Genomic DNA, 22,136 nt, shown 5'->3' with positions numbered 1-22,136 from the left:
CTGGTTTTCATGGGTCAGCTGCTGTTGAAGAGCAGCAAGCAGCCAGGCCTGGGTGGGTCATACAAGTTGCTCAGTTGTTGCTGCCAAGCCTGGCCCTTCTTCCTCTGCTCACCTTTTACTGACAAAAACCAAGACCTGAACACTGGCAAAACTGTTGTTGTTGTTGACTGCCAATGACAACAGAGGGCATTTGTTTCTTAAAGCTATGGGAACTGCTTCTTTTATTTGAGGGGTTGGGTTAACTTCCCCAGTGTATTATTTTAAGATTACAGATATTTCTGCAAGCCAGAGGCTTTCCTCAGATTTGTAGAAAGATCTGTCTGGTCTGTTCATGGCCTCAAGGCCATGCCAAGAATTAGATGTATTGATTATAAACAAACCTGTATGATGAAATGCCTTCCCGATCAAGGACTATGTTGGCTGATATAATTCCTTGTGCTGAATCAATGAGAAATGCTTCATTTGTGTTGCCAGAAAAAATTGAATATTTAAGTTCTCCATTTATTCCACTGTCAGGGTCTGTTGCATAGATCTGAATGGGAACAAAATTCATGCTTATCCTAAAATGGTGAAATTTACATTCTGGAACATAAATGGGCTACTGAATTACCAACTGATATACTCTGTCTGTATTACAGTTTGTACTTGACCAAAGGCTGTTGTGGTAGCCCATTTAGCAGCTTATCTTATGGCACATAGAGAGCTCCCAGATTTGAATTTGAACATATGAAGCTGCCTTATACTGAATCAGACACTTGGTCCATCAAAGTCAGTATTGTCTTCTCAGACTGACAGCGGCTCTCCAGGGTCTCAAGCTGAGGTTTTTCACACCTATTTGCCTGGACCCTTTTTTGGAGATGCCAGGGATTGAACCTGGGACCTTCTGCTTCCCAAGCAGATGCTCTACCACTGAGCCACCATCCCTCCCAATTTGCATGCAAAAGGAATACAACAAAAACTGGGAATACATAACATAACAACTGAATTGGGTACCACAAAGTTGGAAATAGAACAACGTTAAAATGGATTAAACAAAATATGTCAATTTATTTATAGCGCACTAAAATATTAATTAAAAACACAGGATTTGAATTTAGCCTCTAGATAGAAACCACTGGACTAAGTAGTCCTCAATGTAATGTTTTTCTATTTTCTTTTTTTTTTCAAATAGATCAAGTTCATGAAAATGTCCAAATAAAGTATGACTATCCCTAACTGGAAAAACATAGTTTAAACACATATTTGAAGTTACCTGCATGATGTATGTGCTGTAGAGTTGGCCTTCCCACACTGATGCTGTGAAACAGCTTTGTTGAAATTGAGGTGCATTATCATTCATGTCTTCTATCAATACTGTCATTCCACACAGCACTGAGCTCAGGCCATTGTCAGCTACGATTGTAAAATGTAACTTTTGCCTGACTTCATAGTCAAGAAATTCTGGTTTCTCTACTGTGATTACACCTATATATTTTAATGAAACAAACCCCCCCACAAAGGTAGTTAAATGTTAAGAAACATGGTGCTACTTTTTGCATAGTAAACCAACAAAACTGTAAATCTAGAATTCATTTCCTCACACTGATCACACTCCAAATCAGTGTGCATAAATTAAAACCATAATGGCAATCTGGCAAAAAAACAATCTATGCAAGAGTGGGAGAACATCTGTTCCCTATTAGACTAAAGCAAGAAGCACAGCAGCCAAAGATCAGCTGCTGCAAGAGCTTTAGATGATGGCTGATGGCATACTCTTACCTTCCTGAATCGTTACTACCCCAGTAGCCTTCATTTTGTCTCCACCTTTATCAACGTAATGAGTTTACTCCAGAGGTCTCCATGTTGGTAGGTGCATTTCAATAAATTAATTCATTAGCACTGTCAATTTTCTTAATCTATGAACTTGCAAAGTCTTGTTGGTTAGCACCATAGCATCAAAGTTGTATAGCTAGCATCAGCATGTGTGATTCCATACAGTTACTCCAGTCCAACTCCAATGAAACCAACTGACTTAGAGTGGAATAATTCTGCACAATCACTGATGTATAGCTACTAACCTCAGTTCTTCTGCCATCTCCTTAACTTCCAAACATTAAGTTTAGACTCTGGAGTTTATAGCCTTATGACTGCTTCCTTCTTAGCCACAAGATCTAGAAAATGGTATCAAAGTATGTACTACTTTGGCTAGAGTATAAGGCAAGCTTCCTAGCTGCCAAGTACCTTTCTGACCTGGATGGAATTGAGCCAGAGAAAAATTCTCCCCTCATCTCTTTGACAAACTCAACTTTATATATCCTACTAATGGGAAATTATGCAGTGGCAGCATGAGGCAGCCTAAAGGAGAGAAAAATTCCTGAAGTGCCTTCTCCATCTTCCTTTATTCCTCAAATTCTACCTGGTTCCCTTCAGTTCACTCAGGGAATTAAAGTTCCCCTAACAGCTGGAATTAATGGCAGGTATTCTTGAAGCTACATTGCGCGAATACATCAGGTGCTCTCTCTTTGCCTCCCCAGAGCATTCTGGGAACTGCACTTCTTAATGTCAAATGTTTTGGAAATTACAATTCATATCTGACAAAGTGTGCCTTTGACTCTCAAAAGCTTATACCCTGAAAATCCTGTTGGTCTCCACTGCTACTGGACTCAAACCTAGTACTTCAGAAAAAAACGGTAAAGGTAGACCCCTGTGCAAGCACCAGTCTGACTACAATTCTAAGAATGCACTGGGGAAGGAAGTGGAAAAATGAAGTAAATGGAGGTTAATTGGCAGAAATCCATATTTCACGGTGTGTGTGAGTGTGTGTGTGACACATTTCACGTAGGGTTGCCAAGTCCAATTCAAGAAATATCTGGGGACTTTGGGGGTGGAGCCAGGAGACTTTGAGGGTGGAGCCAGGAACAAGGGTGTGACAAGCATAATTGAACTCCAAGGGAGTTCTGGCCATCACATTTAAAGGGACAGCACACCTTTTAAAATGTCTTCCTTCCATAGGAAATAATGAAGGATAGGGGCACCTTCTTTTGGGGCTCATAAAATTGGACCCCCTGGTCCAATCGTTTTGAAGCTTGGGGGGTACTTTGGGAAGAGACACTAGATACTATACTGAAAATTTGGTGCCTCTACCTCAAAAAACAGCTCCCCCAGAGCCCCCGAAACCTCCAGATCAATTCCCCATTATACCCTATGAGAATCGATCTCCACTTAGGGAATAATGAAGTGCTCAGCAGACATTTCCCTCCCTCTCCCCCTCCCCCCCTCCCCGTTTCTGGCAACTCCAAAGCGAGGGATTAGCCTCTCTACTCACGAGTTGCTGCCAACTTCTTCAAAGTAACACAGACACCCCATTCCAAGAGGAAGCCTTTCAATCGGAGCCTGAAGCCTCCAGAGGTAGAAAGGCACATGGTCCTCTGGGGGCGGGGCTTCCCCCCGCCGGCCAGCTGACTCGGGGCGGGAAGGAGCCTGGGAAAGCGGAAGAAACCCCGCTGGGACCTGGGGATTGGCAGGCCTAATTTCACGGGGTATGTGTGTGACATACTTTATACCAATAAAATCTCTCCACATAGAAAACTAGCCATGCATTCAGACATCACAAACAACTGTCCACTGGTAATGAACCTGAATGTAATTAAAGCTCTCTCTGCCTCTTCCCAATACAAATGGAAGGTGTTTTAATTCTGTAAGTCTCCAGTATACCTCCATTTTGTCCAGTATACCTCCATACTGTCTCTTTCCTACAAACTGTGATTCTATACTAGGAAATGAACCATGGTTTAGAATTCCAGCTCGTAGGTAAACCATGAAGAACTGCCCCAGTTGACTTTAAGAGTCCTAAGAGTTGTTACTACAATGTGCTGACAACTTAAAACTGCAATGGCTGTCTTTCCCTTTCTGAATTTTTAAAAACCCATTCATATGATGATATGAGAGTACAGGTGCATCAATGCAAAGAATTCCTAGACAACAGCCAGGGATGGAGTAACTTTCTCATAGTGTAGCTGCTGGTACTCTGGTTATACTTCTTACACTTAAATGGTACTGAGACAGCAGAGTAAGAAGGGATATTGATAAAGGGGAATATGGATTGCTGGTCTAGTTCCAGGCTGAAAGCATTTCATCAAAAACAATGAACACTCAGAAACTTTAGGGTTGCCAATCCCCAGTTGGTGCAGGAGATCCCCTGGTTTGGAGACCCTCCACCTGCTTCAGGTTATCTAAAAGCAGGGTGTGTGGGCAGAAGAAATATCTGCTGGGCACTCCATTATACACTATGGAGATAGGTTCCCATAGGATATAATGGAGAATCAATTCGTGAGTGTCTGGGGCTCAGGGGGGACTCTTTTTTTAGGTAGAGGCATCAAATTTTCAGCAGATCATCTGCTGCCTCTCCTCAATCCCTCTCCCCAAGTTTCAAAAAGATTGGGGGGTCCAATTCTATGAGCCCCAAAAGAAGGAATGGAGGGAAGGCATTTAAAAGGAACGCAGTCCCTTTAAATGTGGTGGCCAGAACTCCAATCATGTTTATCACAACTTGGCTCCATCCCAAAAGTCCCCAGATATTTCCTGAGTTGGAACTGGCAACCCTAGGTTTCTCCTATCATATCTCAAAATAATTTAAAAGAATAATAAAACAACCGAAGATGAAGAAATCCTTTGGTAGTTATGAATGAAGTGAAATTTATACCTTATTCTGCCAACACAGTGAGAGTCAGAATAGTGTAGTGGCCAAGTTTGCAAAGGACACAGAATTATTCAGGATGGTGAAAACCAAGGCTGACTGGGTGACAATATGGCAAATTATGTTCAACGTTGGTGATGCACACTGGCCTCTATGTCTTGTTGTTGGCCATCCAGAGGAACTGGTTGGTCACCCTGTAAGACAGGATGCTGGACTAGATGGACTATTGGCCTGATCCAGCAGGGCTCTATTTATATTATGTAGCAATTAGTGTGCTAGGCTAGGATTTGGGAGACTTGAGTCCAAATCTCCACTCAGCCAGTCACATGCTCTCAGCCTACTCATAGATTTTATGAGGATAAAATGGGGAAGGGAGAACCACATATTTTACCCTGAGGTACCTTGGAGATTAAAAATGGGTATGATGTATTAGATAATAAAGTTTTCCAGCATGTGGATATCTTGATTCTTTTCAATTAGCAACACAGTTGCTGAAAACATCTTAGGTAAATGTTTCCAAATGTGTGCTTGATTAAATAAGACAGTCATGTCAATACAATAATTGATTATTAAAAAACATACTTGAGGTTTAACTAAGCAGTATAATCTGTTTCCAGATCCAAAAGGAAGTTATGTTTTTAAACTTTTCAGCAATCAGATGGTATTCACTTAGCACACAGAAACTTTACTAATAAAATCTAGACTGTGGATAGTTTATATGAGAACTTTTGAAAAGACATACTTTATATTACAATGCATTTTCCACAAATATATTTAGAACATTTAAACCCTCTTCACTTGAATATTTGTAATTTTGTTGAGGTTTAATACTATATATAAAAAAATCGCAAACTAAATTGGAGAATTAAAGGGAAGTTACCAGTCATTCTACCAGAGTGATCATCATTTATGTCTTAATAGTTTTTTTTCCATGAAAAGTACAGTGAATCAAATCAGCAATCTCAAATGACTTATAGACTACTAGTAATGTTGTTGTGGGGACAAATATAACAGGTACTAGAAATTTGCTGTGGGTGAGTGTCATGGCTTTGGCAGGGGCAGGCAGGGAGAGAAGGGAAAGATAGAGGGAGGCAAGGTATGTTGAGAAGACAGCTATAACCAATAACCTACCCTTATCTGCCCCTCTGACTTCAGCTTTCTATCTCCTCCCTCCCTGCAGCTTCCACATAAGAAAAAGGTAGTCTTTCTCTGCAGTGGCAACCAAAGCAACTTACATCAATTTTCTCTCCCCCTTTTGATCAGCATAACAACCTTGTGACGTAGATTACCTGAAAGTGGTCTAAAATCACCCAGTCAGCTTCCACAGCAAGACCCCAGACTGTCACCTCACAGTGGCTGTCATAGGGGGGTCACTGCTGAACAGGAGCCTATTTAAGTCATGTCAGTCAGATGGCATTAAGTCACCCAGAAGGTGCTACCAGGCCCAAGGTAGGAAACCTCCAGGTGGAGGCTAAAGATCTCATGGTATCACGACTCAACTCCAGACAACAGATTTCTCTCCTCATCCTGGATAAAATACCTGCTTTGGAGATTGGGTCCCAGCTGGGGCATCTCCTATCTCTCCTCAAAGTGTGGCTTCCATAGACTCCTCCACAAAATCTCCAGGAATTTCCCAACATGGAACTGGCAACCATAGTCAGAAGTGGCCCCAATGAGTTCTCCTTCAAAGGCCAAAATAGGCCTTGAATGAGCCTCTCCCCCCACACCTTTTACTGACAGAACCAAGTTGGTTGGCTAGCAACAGGTACTGAGGGAATAAAAAGGCAGCTTCCCCAGTGGCCCAAGCTTAAACATAGGACACCACATTCTCTCTCTTCCTCTCTCTCTATCTAGAATAAAATATCATTGTTCTACTGGGAAGGCATGCCTTTTTTTTTGTCTATGTCTTTCTGGCTGTTTGGCTCCCCAGAGGAGGAGGAGCCCTCAGCCAATTTGGGAAGGCTTTCTGTGACTATTTCATTCCTCCCTCTATCAGCCAACTGAGGGAACTTTCTTACTCTCTTCTGCAAAGCAGTGCCTCAATTCTCAGCCAATGGAATGCAACAAACCCTGAATGGTGGTTGATGGGCCAATAGTTGATGCACATCCCTCAGCCAATGGAAGATTGGAGAGGATTTAGATAAGAAATTGACTGGGAACTTGGAAAAACAGACACCTATACAGAAACAGATTTCTACATGTCTGACATGGCTGGAAAAGATGGCATAGTACACCAACATCTTAGAGATTCAAGGTAGCAGTCAGTAAAACTTGCAACATAAAAAATCTTCCATATTTGAGAACATATAACAGGAGTGTGTAGAAATGTATTCTTGAATGTTCACTCACAATATTTGGAGTTGTTTTCCTTCTCATGGACAAGACTAAAACACTTTTCATGTTATGATGGTACTGTGAACATAGTATACTGTACAACTTCGTTCTCCCTGATGGGCTACTATACAGCATGTATTTTTGCACGTGAACATTAATTTTGATACTGGAGCCCCCCTTCCCCTTTCAGGTCTAGAACTGTACTCTCTCTTGTTAGTTATGCATATAGAGGCTATGCAATCATATATCATCTGTGGATACTTACATCTGAGGATTAGAGCAACATTTACACAAGGGATATCTTTCTACAAACTTGGGGAATATCCAGGTTTTTTAAAAAAACAACATAGAAAACTCTAAAAAAAATGAATGAAGGGGATTAAATTTCCCCCAAAACAGGAACATCAGCTGCAACAGCAGACATCACTACACTGCCCCATATTCACCTGCCTTTTAGCACATGGAAGAGGTTGGAAACGGGCAAGCTCCTGCTGAGAGCAGGCACTGCCTCCCCCCGCCCCATGCCATTCCCTAAAGCTTGGGGAGCTGGAAGACAGACAGGGGCTAGAGTGACCAGGGAGAGAAGCCTGGGCAGAGCAGGGGATGGGGATAAGGCCAGGAAGAATGGAAGGCACAGACAGACAGACGGGCGGGCACTGCTACCACCACCCCCTCAACTGCCTCAGTGTAAGCTGCTTGCTCCATTCACACACTGATGGGTTGGTTGTGGGGTGGGGGGAAGGTGGCTGCATGAAAGGACTGAGCAAGACAAAAAGAAAGAGAAAATGAACATGTATGTGTCAGACAGAAGACATTGGGGGATAGAACAAAAAAGAGAGAAGGTAAAAGAGACAGAGTATGTGTGAGTGAGAGAGAGAGACAGAAGCATTGCAAGGCAGATCAAGAAAGAGTGACAGCAAGAGTTGTGGGTGACAGAGATTGCCAGAAACTGACATGCATTAGAAGAGGGAGAATCAGAGAGGAAGAGTGGGTGTTTGGATGGAAAAGAGAGAGTTATGGGGTTGGGGACAGAGAAATACGGTCCCGACTCACCAGAAGACATCCATTGAAGTCTGGAAGGTGGGCAGGCAAGCAGAATGAAGCTTGGTTACAAGTTTGTGCTGCCTACAGGCTGGTAGGGGTAGGGCTAGCAGCAGCAATTAGGCAGCTGCTACCGTAACTGTGGCTAGAGACGATGGGGTGTGTGGAGCCCCAGTGGGTATTTAAACCTGCACCCTGGCTAGTTCGCCCTCTCTTCATTTTTGAATCAGAAGCACTCTAGGAATGCTTCCTTCCTTGGGATTTAAAGCAATACCTGTTGTTAGCCTTCCTTCCTTGGGGTTTAAAGGGCTTTCCAGCTGATAAGTGGACCATGTGCTCCTGCATCTCAGCTTTTTGTTAGCAGCTGGCTTGTCCCTTTAAATTCAATCAGATATTCCTTGCCTTTTTGGCTTGCTTCCTTTCATTGAGATTTAAAGGCCACTCAGATGCGTGACCGGCCATGTGCTCCTATGGCTCAGCTGGTTGTTGGGAGCCAACTCTTCCCTTTAAATTTGATCACATCTTTCTGCTTCTTCAGCTTGCTTACTTGATTGAGTACTAAAGGGCTGTTTTAGCTGTTCGATAGTGAGCCAGCTCATCTTATAAACTCAGATAAGGGCACAGATCTTCCTGGTTTTGGCTCCTAATTCTTCCAACCAATCTGTGGCCTTCCTCTTTGGGTGTGCTGGATTGCAGCACTTCCCAATAGTGGGATTCAGTGTTCAGGATGCCTGCATCAGCAGGACCCAGCAGTACTGGGACATCTTAAGGGAACAGAGAAGGGCACTCAGCATTGCCTGACTTCAAGTGTGGGGGCTGCACTGGGTGACTAGGTCATGTACTCTGACTGCATGGAATCAAGAAGAGCCAAGTAGAGAAGATCTCAGAAGCCACGCTATCCCACAATGAGTCCTGCAGCAGTGCTTTGCCAGGTGAGTCATTCTCAGATGAGGACTCAGCGCATTTAGAAGGGAGGGGCCTTCTCAAAGCTTTCATCTTGGGTGTGCAGGCAAAGGGCAGGGGTGGTGCCCAGTCCGAGCAATGTGTGGGAGCCCAATAATCACCACAGGGCCAGGATTCCCCTTCAGTATAATGATTTTCCACAGAAACACCATGAATGTGTCCTTTGTAGACATTTTTTCCCTGCTCAACCCAAAAAGAAACAGTGGAGATGGGGGAGAAAGAATGAATGCGAAAAAAAACAACACAGAGAGAAACTGAGACAAGGGGTGGGGGGAGGGAGGGGAGGAAGCAAAAACAGAGAAAATGGAATAGCTGCTTCCCCTAGTTTGGTGTAGACTCCTAGTTGTATTTTTCTATTTGGTAGCTACAATAAATCATGATAGACTACAATATCCTTCAATGACAGGGTTGTTTTACATTTTACACAAAAACAGTTCCAACAGTTTATCATATCATAAATTCTCTGGAATAAAAGCTGCTTAATAATCAGTTATAAAGTTTTAGGTTTGTTACTGTAAAACAGCTGAAAAAGGAGGTGTCTGAATTTCAGAGAAATCAAATAAAAATGACTTGAGTTTCAAGAGTTATCAATTAAGAGTCAGAAGAGGCTGGGAAGTAATCTTTGGCTGATGTGAAAAAGAATTTATCTTTTTGGTGCTGCCAAGTTGTGTATTTTTGTTGTGGTTTACTTTTTGAAAATCTGTTGTGAACTTCTCACATTGTTATATTTTCCAGGTTCCATGTTATTTAATAGAGAGAAAATGAGATATATTATTGTAGGATTTAAAGAGAACTCTGTGTAAGCCTGAGCCCCCTCTTCCATCTTTAATGGACTGTGTTTACTCTGGCTCTGACCAGACTCCCTGGAATCTTAGTTGTTATGGACTTATGTTATGGACCTGTGCCACTGCAAGCACAAGCAAACCGCTTCTACAAATATTCAGTGGTAATCAGAAAATATTTGGTGTAAGAACTAACCCAGTATGGACATTAATACCCAATACCCACTTGCCTACTGTCTACAGGCAGTGAATCCTGTTTGACTTTAAGCATTTATGTCACCTCCCATACGGACTATTACTCTGTGTGGATCATGCAGCATTGTTCCTTACCAGTCTCCAGCCAGCTCCCTGCCTGTTCCTGGTATTGCTGTGACTGTGAGCATTCCCCTGTATAGAAGGACTCCAGATCAGGCTTCCCCAAGAAGCTGCCAAGTCACGCAGCAGAAGACAGCGCCCAAGAGCAGCCTTCACCAGAAGCCATGATGGAGGAGATCCTAAACAACAACCATCTTGTTCCTGCTGGACAACATGAGAGCCAGGCAAGAACACCACATACTCCAGGTGTGTCAAGGCAGTTAACAAAGGACTTGGTGTTACGTCCGCACATGTAACAAAAGACTGTTCCTGTCAACAACTGAGGAGATCACTGGACATAAAGAAGTAGCCAACTTGCCCAAGACTTAATCCTGTCATGCAGGCCATCCAAATTGAATTTGCTATGGTGTTACAAAAAGATAGCAATTTGACTCTAAATTCCCCACCTATGCTTCTTTGTTTAGATAAGGTAATTCCATCAATACCCTTAACCCTTTTTCCAAACTTCCCTGGGAGCCTGCCCCCACAATGACATCAGGGGTCACATGTAGCAATGTCACAGGTCATCTGACCTCTATGTCAGGGGTTATGTGATATCATTGGCTGGGGATATGAATCTGGTTATAAAAAGCCATGTGCTTGACCACTCAGGTGTGTCTCTTACAGTATCCCCATTTTGCTGCCTGAGCCATCCCCAATTACCTGCCTCGGCGGGGAGGGCGGGGTATAAATAAAAAAATTATTTATTATTTATTTATTTACCTAATTGGGCCCTATTATGGCAAGTGATGCTTGTCATCTCTGCCTCCCCCTTATAGTCTTCACTACTGGACCATTCCTTCTTCAGCCTTCAAGAGAGGTAAAGTATGTACCCTGTCTGTGTTTTGTCCTCATGTGTTTCTCTATCCAGTTTTCCTGCTATTATTCCTACGACTGTGTTTGTGGGTGTGATTTTTATTTTTCTGAATGTTTGAACTATTTTCCTAATAAATACCCATTTAAGTTTACCATCTCCTCATTATTGGGATTGGGCTCTTGGAAAAACCACTCTGGTATACACAGGTTGTTGACCCTGATAATTTTGCCATCTTTGCCCACCTAAATTAATTCCTGTACCTCACTTGAGGGCAATTTGGCTAACATCTGGGAGCTGGGAAGTTCACTTGTGGTCTCTAAATCCAGAATTTGCTAAGTTAAGCTTACATGTTGCACATACTGTGTCTTAGTCTTTCAGATACAATTCTCTTCCTCTGGAGGACTAGGGAAGCATTAACACTGAGAGCAGCACAGTGGTAAGATGAACTTCCATTAAATCTGGGGGAACTGGACTACAAATTTTATAGAAGTAGCCTTAAACAAGGATTGTGCAAGACTGTGAGAGGAAACACTTCCATGGAGGAAACATTTTGGGAAGTGACAGAGAGGTGTAAAAAGTTCAGCTGCACTGACAACATGGCTGCAGATATTGGGAGGGTTGACAGCTATGTGACATGTGTTCACTTAAAATTTGAAAGATCTGGATACAGAACCAATCTGCAGAGATGGGTAGGAGCAGGCACACTGGCCCCATCCCTGCCCTACATGACATCAGAGCATGCTGGCCCAGCCCTGCTCTAAGTGTGTTTGTTCAGCAGTGGGCACATATGTGTGCATACACAGAAATCCTACACACTGAGACCCTGTACACATGATGCTTTTCAAACATAGTTTATCACAGGGCTATCACAGTCCAGTAGTACTTTAGAGATCAACAAGATTTTCCAGCTACAAGCTTTTGAGAGTCAAAGCTCCCTCCCATCAAATACCAGTCACAAAGATGGACCTTGCATGTGCATAAGGACAAGGCTAACGGGGGACAGAGCCAGTACCTCTGGATGTACACCAGTGGTGGGAGCAGCACAATGGCTCCTGAACTCCCTTTATGCATGTTGGTACATATGCACACACACACATAAAAACCCATTTTTCTTGCCCATAACAAAGTAACTGAATAATGCAAACACATGTGAGTTCACTACACTGTAATCATTATTTTAAACAAATAAGGAGTCAAGAGTGCTCTTTCTGCATATACATATAGCCTTTTGATAGAATTTCTTCAGTACGTTTTTATTACCATTTTGCATAGAGAATAGAAGGAAGGACGCCTGGATACTAAAATGTGGCATTTAATGGATGGTAAATGCAGCAAAAGACAAGCAAGTTTGTGTTAATTTTCTTTTTCTTTTTTAAGCCAGATAACTCCTGTGCAAAACTATGTCAAATTAAGCATCAGGCTCTTTTATCTCAGTTTTACTACACTGTTTGCTTGGTCACCATTATCGCTATGGGAGTGTGACTCAGGTCCTGAATCTTCAGACAGTTTTGGAGAAAAATCAATCCTATGAAAGTCTAATTTTGTAGCAACACATTTTGGTCAGAGAACAAAGGCTAGCTTCTACTGTTGCTTAAATAAACTAACACTAACCACTGAGATAATGTTTGTACAATGTTTGTACAAAAGCAATCACAATTCCAATGTGGAAAATATTCTGCTAACGCCTCAAACGGTTTTAGAACAGCTGCAAATAAATAGGTTGATTTACCCGTGATGGGATGGATGGAGAAAATGTCTTCATGCTCACTGATGAGGGTGTACTTTAAATTCTTTCCCAGCAAGCCATGGTCATAAGCAGGAAGGGTGAAAACAGAAGTGCCTACAAGCACAAAAAAGAAAAAAAACCTGCCATAACTAAAACTTCAAAAGAGCTTATCTTAACCTGTTCCATGTGAGGTCAAACTTTGAAAATTTAGGAATTCACCTTCTGTTTGGAGAACTTTATGCACTGTTATAACTGTGATTTAGTATAGATCAAATGTAACTGCAAACTAGGGTTTGGCATCCCATGAACAAATCATGTGCTCCTTCCCCACACATTTGTTACAGTGAGCGGCAGAAAGAACTGGCGATATCAGAGTCAATTACAGTGCCATCTTAAGTATTCAAGTCAATAGGTTTAGACAGGTGGCGCTGCTTAGGATGTTACAGCTAGTGACTTCCAATTTAGTGCCCTTATATCTCAGTTGGCAAACTACACTTTGTTCTCCAAACCAAGAATACCTGCAGAAATTACTGCTGATTGGGGGGGGGGGGGGGATTGCTCAAAGATCACAACACACCTCTAGTTGGAAGTTTGTATGAGTCAAAGTACATTAAAAATCAGCACATTTACATTTCAGGGTTAAGCACCCCCTTACCTTCCCTGTGGACACCCATGTTCTGAACTACAACTGTCAGCCATAGTTTGTCAGTTCAGATGTTACAAGCAACTGGGGCTAGCATTATATCAAAAGTAACTAACTGATTCTGAGCATGAGGGGATGAGTAAGCGCATGATTACATGCAAGTAAAAAGAGGAGGGTTCTCCCCCCCCCCGGTTCTCTAAAACAGTGCTTAGCAGCTCAGCCATCCAGCACATTCATAAAACTGCTCACTGAACACCAGCAGTCCATATTTTGGAAAACTGTAGAATTCAAAAACAAAGATTACAGAGGATTTAGAATACATTTGTTACAATGAATGGCAGAAAGAACTGGGGATATCAATGCTTAATGAGGGCATCATGAAAGAATTCTCAAGTAATTAGAAAGGTGAGGGAAAAAAATGTTCTTTTCCAGGAGGACTATTAGGTAAAGAAAAACAAAATGTCAGCTAGGATCCAAAAGAATCATAAGCCTGTGAGTAATTTTTCTCAAAGAGCAGATGTCCCATGCCATACTGCAAGAGGGTGTCAACATTTTCATCAGGATACACTTTTTCAGTGTGGTAAAAACTAGCACTTGGTGATGCATCATGAAGATATGCACAGTTTGCTATTAATATCAGAGAAAGCATACAACTGTCCAGAAGAAAGTTGGTCTGTCACAGAAACAGACACAACAAACACAGTTTGCAATACAGGCAGGAAGAATAAATTAAACGCAAGACATTATCCTGACCAAGCATAGCATATTTAACAGTCACAAGTTTAAAAAATATTTAGCATGATATATTTTTAACAACATTTTGTCAAGAATTAGCCTGCCAGTTGTGAAACCAATTTTGCAACATGGAAATTGATTTTAATCAGTTGTGATAGATTCAGGTTACTGTACATTGACCTTTTCCAAATGAGATTTTATTATATTACAGGAAACATCTTGTAAATACAAACAGACTTTCATTTTGGAGATGGAATGTACCATCCTTCTAGTTTGGCTTTCCTGCTAGTTCAAAACAATCCATGTTTAGTACTTTACGCTATAATTTCTTTTTTAACAACAAAGGAAATGTTAATTGCCTTGCTATTTGCTTCTAAGCTAGCCACATAAGCAATAACATTTATGTAGGAAATACACATGATGCCCTTTGCAAAGGCTCAGATGTTGAGAGGAAATTACAAGCAGAATACATGAATGATGGGAATCCATTCAGAAGTAAAAGGTGGAACCGAGAGGTGTGAAACAGCTGTACGTATTACTGAATCACAAGTACCATTATTCTGATCAGTGATCAGAGTTACCTTAGCAACATCTACATCGGAAAACTTAGACCAATCTTCAGCAAATTATGGGCTGGATTCCATGCCTATGAGAAAAGAGCAGATTTTCCAAAGCAAAACAGGAGTGTAGTAGCATCATGAAGACCACCATTTATTCCATCATTAGCTTTCATGAATCAGAATTGGACCCTTTGGTCCAATCTTTTTGAAACTTTGGGGGGGGGGGGTTGAGAAGAGGCACCAGATGCTATGCTGAAAATGTGGTACCTCTACCCACAAAAAAACAGCCCCCCCCAAGACCCACTGATTCTTCATTATAGCCTATTGAAGGGGTGGCCAATGGTAGCTCTCCAGATGTTTTTTGCTTACAACTCCCATCAGCCCCAGCCATTGGCTATGCTGGCTGGGGCTGATGGGAGTTGTAGGCAAAAACATCTGGAGAGCTACCGTTGGCCACCCCTGGCCTATTGGAATCAGTCTCCATGGGGTATAATGGAGGGCCTATTGGACACTAAAGTGGGGGGAGAGCCTAAACCAGAGGATCCCCTGCCCCAAATGGGATTAGAGAGTTAAATGGGACCAAAGGAAAATAGACTGCAAATCTGGAAACTGAACATCTCACCGTGTCAATAACTAAATATATAAAATAAATTTACTGAAATTCTTGTGTTTAAATTCTTACAATATTGCACTCAAATATAAATACAAAATATCACCATCCACCAAGGTTCACATTGCTTTTTCTCTCTATTGAGTACTCCATATGTCTGTCCAGTGATTAATGTGAGCTAAATGTTAGCAATGGCTATGACATCCATGAAGTAAATGATATGAGATTAGCATAACTGTCCAGGTGAGAAAATATATTGAATTGGATACTCCATACTGACTGAGAAGAGGCATCAAAAATTAAAGGAACAGAGCATCAGCCAAATTCCTTTTGGAATGACAACAAAACCAAAATATTCCCTGGAAAAAGGTTTATCTGAAACAAAGCAAAAACTGTTAGTCTGTTGGGATTCATTTTGGAGCATTTTTGGAGTGAGGACTTGAGCCTGACAACTTTAACCTACTCCTACTATGCTTTGTAATTGTTGAGACAGTAGGGCGCACATTAGAGGCCTTCGCCACCTAACATAGCTCCTGACAAAGCTAGGTAGACAAAGTTAGCTTTTTTGTTTTGTTTGCTATTTGATCTGTGGTATATTTTCATTAAATTGTCTGTCTTCATGCTAACTATATAAATATATTTTTCATAATAATATGTCAGGTTTATGGCTGCCAATCCCCTTTTGGGGGCAGGGGATCCTCTGGTTTGGAGGCCCTTCCCCCATTTCAGGGTCATCAGAAAGTGCAGGGGGGAGGGAAGCATCTGCTGGGCACTCCATTATTCCCTATGGAGACTGATTCCCATAGGGTAAAATGGAGGCACCACAGGGTTGTAACCCCACCACAAACCTGTTTCTACCCCAAAACAACAGGAAAAAATAAAAGACAAAAATAAATATTTCTTTGCTTCTAGTTAAATTGTCAGAAGTAATTACTCATATCAATTTTGTATTACAGTATTCATTCATCTCTGAGAAGGCTTATGAACATTTAAACTATTTGCCCATCTCCTGGAGACTAACTAATGGTCAACTAAAATGGACTATCCATGCTCTTACTGTTCCTAAAAGACTTACATTACAGCACTGGAAAAATACATGCACACCTCCAGTAATCCAATAGACCTAGGACTTTACTACTTTAGCAACATTTGAATATATGCTATATAGATAACAATTGTGCGTGGACATATTTTATAAAGGCATATTTGTGAACCTGCCACCACTGCTATTATATTTTAATCTCTTTCTGTTTGGGGTAATTAAAATAAAAATATATAATAAAAAGGACTGTAACATTTATAGATAAGATCACACAAGAAAGTTTTCCTTTGTTCATAGATGTTGTTCATGGAATGACAATAAAAACTAATCTCCCAGTCTTAGAATTGTCCAGTTGAACCCTAATGTTCATTATCTGGATGCAACTCCTGCTGCTTTGTAGAACTTATTTCCAAATAATAGGGTTTGACCATGGTATATTTTTACATAGTTTATGTTCAACAGGAAGCTTAGAATCTTGAAAACATGAACCTGCCTTACACGGAATCCATCAAAGTCAGTACTGTCTACTTAGTCTCGCAGTAGCTCTCCAGGGTCTCACCATCTTGTACATCACCTACTGCCAAATCCTTTAACTGCAGATGCTAAGGACTGAACCTGGGACCATCTATATGCCAGGCAAATGATCTACCACTGAGTCATGGTTCCTCCTCTTTATTATATCTGTATAACTTTGATTTTAAATGACTGAAAATTACATATTATAGCACACATATGTATGTTTCCCACTGTACATAAAACCTCCTGTTCCATTATAGGCATAATTGCACCTTTCTAAGTCCACTGAAATCAGTGGGCTTGAAAAGGTTTAAGAAATCACTGTAATATTCAACCAACCTCAAGTGTGCCTGGAGCGACTACATCAATTTGTTAAACTTCAAATTTTGTTCCTCTGGCAAATCCATTAAAAGAGTATGCATCAACATTTTGGTCATCTTGCTGAATTCTAATTACAAAGCTTATAATGGCTATCTATGAAGAATAATGAATTAGCAGAACAGAAAGATGAGACTGTGGTGTAGTGTCAAATTTCCTTTCCTAATTTGTGGTACAGTATATCTTTGAAAATTCAAAAACCAAGAAAGCTAGCAGATCGCACCTTGCCAACATCATAATGGCTATTAAGCTATTTTCAAAAGACATTCAGGTTCAAAATCCCCAAAGTAATAGGCTGCTTTATTTTGTATAAGAATTCATGATAGCAAAACTGTGTAGTAAGCACAAATTATAACAGGCTACCTACCTTTTTCAGTGTTTTCAGGCATGGTTACTTCATACTGACTGTGACAGAGTGAAATAGTCTCTGTTAATGTTTCAGAAGTGATGGCCAAAACAGCAGTAGCTGTTCTAGCTGGAACTCCTTGATCAGAGGCCAATATGAGGAGGTAGGTAACAAAACCCTCATGAGGTATAGGTTCTTGAAGAAAGATTTCACCTGTATTTGGGTCCACCTGAAGCATGGTTTCTGGTGTTTCAAACATAAAATTCACAGCACCATTCAAACCTAAGTCTAGGTCACTGGCCTTCACAGTAGCTATGGTCTGATTCACAGATGTCTGAAAAGGCACAGAAGCTTTGACAGGATTCTGTAGGAAAAAAGGGCTATTATCATTGACATCCTCAATTAGCACAGTGACAGTAACACTGCTGCTTCTTGGTCCCAGGATTCCTGAGTCAGTTGCCACCACTCTGAATATATAGTGAGATTTTTTCTCCCGGTCCAGTGGTTTTGCCGTAGTTACTGTGCCAGTAATCCGGTTAATGGTAAATGTTCCAAGGGTATCATCCATGATAGAGTATCGAACCTCTCCATTTGGGCCCTCATCTCCATCAACAGCTTGCAGTTCAAGAACTGCTGATCCTTCTCCAAAGTCTTCTCTCACAGAGGTTTGATAGTGGTTCCTTGAAAACAAAGGACTGTTGTCATTTTCATCAAGGACGGTGAGCTGTACGTGGGTCATGGAACTTTTCTGTGGATTGCCCAAGTCAAAGCACTCAATGATGAGAGTAAAGTTGCTGACAGTTTCTCTGTCCAAGGCACAAGTGGTGGAGAGGGCTCCAGAAGTTTCATTCAAAGCAAAGTATCCCCTAACATTTCCATCTTTTAAAATGAAGCAAAAAATAAAGGTCAGTGGACTAGTTACAATTCTGAAACTCTCTCTGTAGGCCAACTCAGCTAAAAGCAGCAATATAATCCAGTTTTTTTAAACAATGTGCCTTAGGGTACCTGGATCCCCAACTTTTATGAGAATAAAAACCTGGTTTTCATTTAAGTTTGTGGACAGTGATGACAGTAAATGCAAAGCATCAATTTACAAAGCAACCCTTGTGCCAGATGGATGTCTTCCCTCCATCCTCCCCAAATTCACCTTGTAAAATCTGTTGTAATTGTGCTTCTGAGCAAGACAGTATTTGCCAGCATCAGTGAAACAGTCCAAATCTACATTAACTGCAAAAAAGGCATAGAGGTATTTTGCTCATTCCCATCTACATGAGTTGGGCTGAAGTATTAATGTTATTTGTTTTAAAAAATGAACAAAGATTGTGAAGCAATTATGGGAAGTCAGAATATAGGATTTTTTAATTTTAAAAAAGCGAAGCAGAAAATTTCTGCGGCAAAGGTGTGTATGAACAAAAAAGGGATATGAACATATGAAGTTGTCTTTTACCAAATCAGACCAGTGGACCATTGTTTAATAATTGTCTCCTCTGAACTGGCAACTGTTTCCAGGGTTTTAAGCAGAGAAAGATATATCTCTCAACAACTGCGGTCTAATGTCCAGCAGAGGCTAGAGGTTGGACTGGGGAATATTCTGTATGAAAAAACTTCTGTTTTGGGACTGCTGAAAAATGGCCTGAATTTGGAGAGGAGGTGAATAAAGTGTGCCACACCCTATGAGCCACTGCCATTTTTTTCATTTAATGAGATCCAAAATCTCCAAAATATTCTCTTAGTAGACCAAAGATTAAAACACAGACACACACATTTGAATCCGGAACAGAACAGGGTGGGTAGCAGAAATCTATCATCTAAAATACAGTACATATCAAAAAACATCCCTTTACACTAATACCTCTTTGGACAAGAGGATTGATAAAAAAAATGGTAAAAGGAAAGGAATTATGTGGCTCAGAATTTCTCATAGTGCAAGTCATACTGGCTGCACTAGTTAGCAACATTTTTACAGACAGGACCCTATTTGCTTGAAAGAGAGATGCTACAGTTTCACTCTGGGTACACTGACCTAATATAACTCCAGCAAGCACAAGTTTATTTCCTGTATTGCAGGACACAGTGATTTCCAGTGTAATCCTAAACGGACAAATAATGGTTTTAGAGGGTGCAATTTTGTTTAGGATTGCACAGTTAAGCACAAGGCTTTAACAAATGCGTAAAATGGGCCAAAGAACACAACTTGTAACATAAATGGAATGTTTAAAAAAAAAATAAAGCTAAATAAAATAGCTTTGGATTTCTGCCTTGAACCTCAGTGAGAACAGTGGGCCATAAATGTAATTGCAAAGAATAAACATTTGTTTTGAAATGTTTGTCATTAGAAAGCACTGTACTTTACCAATGATGTGACATCGCACAGCTCCATTATTGGTAGCATCCATATCCACAGCCAGTATAGATGATATTACTGAAGGGTCTTGATTCTCCAGAATCTGGATCTCAGAAGCAGGAAGGAGGAACTTCGGAGAATGGTCATTTTCATCCAGTATTCTGATGACAACTGATGCTGTGCTGAATAAAACAGGGCTTCCACTGTCTCGAGCCAGCACTGAGTAGAGAGGCACATAACAGAGCTAATTTTTAATACCACATTCAGGTAGTTTGACTGCTAAACTGTAATATCAGAACAGCTAACTAAATATGATATTCCTGAGTTAGGGTTGCCAGCTTCCAGATGGGGCCTGGAGATTTCCAGCTTTTACAACTGATCTCCAGCTGGCAGAGATCAGCTCCCTGGAGAAAATGGCTGCTTTGATGGGCAGACTCTATGGCATTGTACCATACTGAGGCCCCTTCCTTCCCCAAACCCTGCCCTTTCCTGGATCCACCCCTAAAATCTCCAGGTATTTTCCAACACAGACCTGGTAATGCTAGATTCCTCCTAAGACAAAACATAAGCACATATTTTTGAAAATACTACACTGTTCTTTTTCCACTGAATTTGAGGACAATGAGTGTAAGACACAGTGAATTTCTTTCCAATAAAATCCCAATGAAAAAAGTAACACTTCAATCACATGCACAATTTATACAACATCCATTAAACTGACTCAATGTCCACGGGATCATGTCCAGCATAGTTAGATGCCTACATAACATGAAGCTTTCCATGTCACATTCCAATTATTTTTACCTTTAATAGTGAAGGTATCTTGTGTCTCCCTATCAAGTGAAATGGCTGATGTAATCTCACCGGTATCAGAGTTTATCTGAAAAATCCCATGCCCAGGTCCCGGAAGAATTTCATACTGAAGCAGAGAATTGGTTCCTTAAAATACAAAGCAGAAATCAGTAACATCTCATACTGGTTTATTAGCTAGCTCCTTGAGTAAATGTTTCACACAAAGGAGTCTAGAAATAAATTCATAGAGAAATAGAAATAGATTCATAATTATCTCTGTAGTGTTTCCTGCATGTTATTTAATCATGTAAATAATTTCTGTTCTATTATGCAGGCTCAGGGCAGCTTTAGGGGAAGGACTTAAAAACTCTAAAGAAGATCTAAAAAGCATTTTCAGGACTGTCCAAGAGTTTGCATACACCCAGTAGGATTTCTCTCTCTCTCAAAATACTACATTACATTAAAAGACTTCTTGAAACTCTAGATATCAACAGGAGCTGAAAATCAAAGGCATCCTGTATTTGCAGAAGTAGTCTCAAGGTTCTCAAGAAGGCAACGAAAATGTACAGGTTGTGACACAGATTTACATATGAAGGAAAAGCTATGACGTCTGAGAAGGACCATTGCAAAATTTAGTAATCAACACCAGTAAATCAATGTTTTGATAAATGTACAAATCTTGAGAACACCTACACACAAGTCCACTGTCTAATAAACACAGAAGAATAATTTCAGGAGTAGCCACATTAGTCTGTAGCAGAACAGCTAGACTTGAGTCCCCTAACACCTTAGAGATCAACAAGATTTGGGGGATATGAGCTTTCTAGAGTCAAAGCTCTCTTCATCAAGTCAAAATGGAGATCTCTGAGTCCTTATATCCCATTCAGAAAGTGGGAGGGGTGTTGCAAAGGAGGGACTCAGGATGCAGAGGTGCAGTATACAGTGTACATTGTAATCAGTTTGACTGGAGCAGAGAGGAAATGCTTGGGGGGCAGTTCTGAAATCCTTCTTGCAGCACCCCTTTCACTTTCTTACTGGGACCTCAGAGATTTCCACTCCAAATCATATCTGCTGAAGGGAGCTTTGACTCTTGAAAGCTCATACCCCCGATCCCCAAAATCTTATTGGTTTCTAAGGTGCTGCTGAGCTGCAATGTATATATAAAAGAATAAGATGGTATTAATATAAGAACAGATGTATAGCTGTTCAAGTCATTCTGAACATACTGCATCATTTTTTTTATGTTGCCCACAAGCGAAAAAGCAACAACAGACTAAAAATGGAAACACAAACTTCATCCTAAAAGTACTTAGGGTGGAAACTGGTCCCACAAGGGATCGACCCCATTTTTATGCTGGTGACCCACACCAACAGTGTTTGTTGAACCCTCTGACCCCCTCTGCGCAAGCCTTTGCTCAGCCCTAGTTACACAAGAATCTCACCATGAGGTGGCATCACTGACTGAAAACTATTTTGTT

The 22,136-nt window shown here is 40.9% G+C and overlaps 1 protein-coding gene across 1 annotated transcript in view; it reads right to left on the bottom strand.

Moving 5' to 3' along the window:
* DCHS2 (dachsous cadherin-related 2) overlaps positions 1 to 22,136 on the bottom strand; it is a 181,204-nt gene that overhangs the window by 17,083 nt on the left and 141,985 nt on the right. Inside the window, exons 11-16 of the mRNA XM_060246623.1 lie at positions 20,671 to 20,805; positions 19,876 to 20,085; positions 17,544 to 18,401; positions 12,696 to 12,806; positions 1,253 to 1,464; positions 381 to 532 (exon numbers count right to left, since the gene is read on the bottom strand). Coding sequence (XP_060102606.1) covers positions 381 to 532; positions 1,253 to 1,464; positions 12,696 to 12,806; positions 17,544 to 18,401; positions 19,876 to 20,085; positions 20,671 to 20,805 — 1,678 coding nt within the window. The remainder of the gene's footprint in view (positions 1 to 380; positions 533 to 1,252; positions 1,465 to 12,695; positions 12,807 to 17,543; positions 18,402 to 19,875; positions 20,086 to 20,670; positions 20,806 to 22,136) is intronic.

Source organism: Heteronotia binoei, chromosome 9 (genome assembly GCF_032191835.1).
Source record: "Heteronotia binoei isolate CCM8104 ecotype False Entrance Well chromosome 9, APGP_CSIRO_Hbin_v1, whole genome shotgun sequence".
NCBI lineage: Eukaryota > Metazoa > Chordata > Lepidosauria > Squamata > Gekkonidae > Heteronotia > Heteronotia binoei.
The sequence above is the reverse complement of the archived record's forward strand: the minus strand, read 5'-3'. Positions and strand labels throughout refer to the sequence as shown.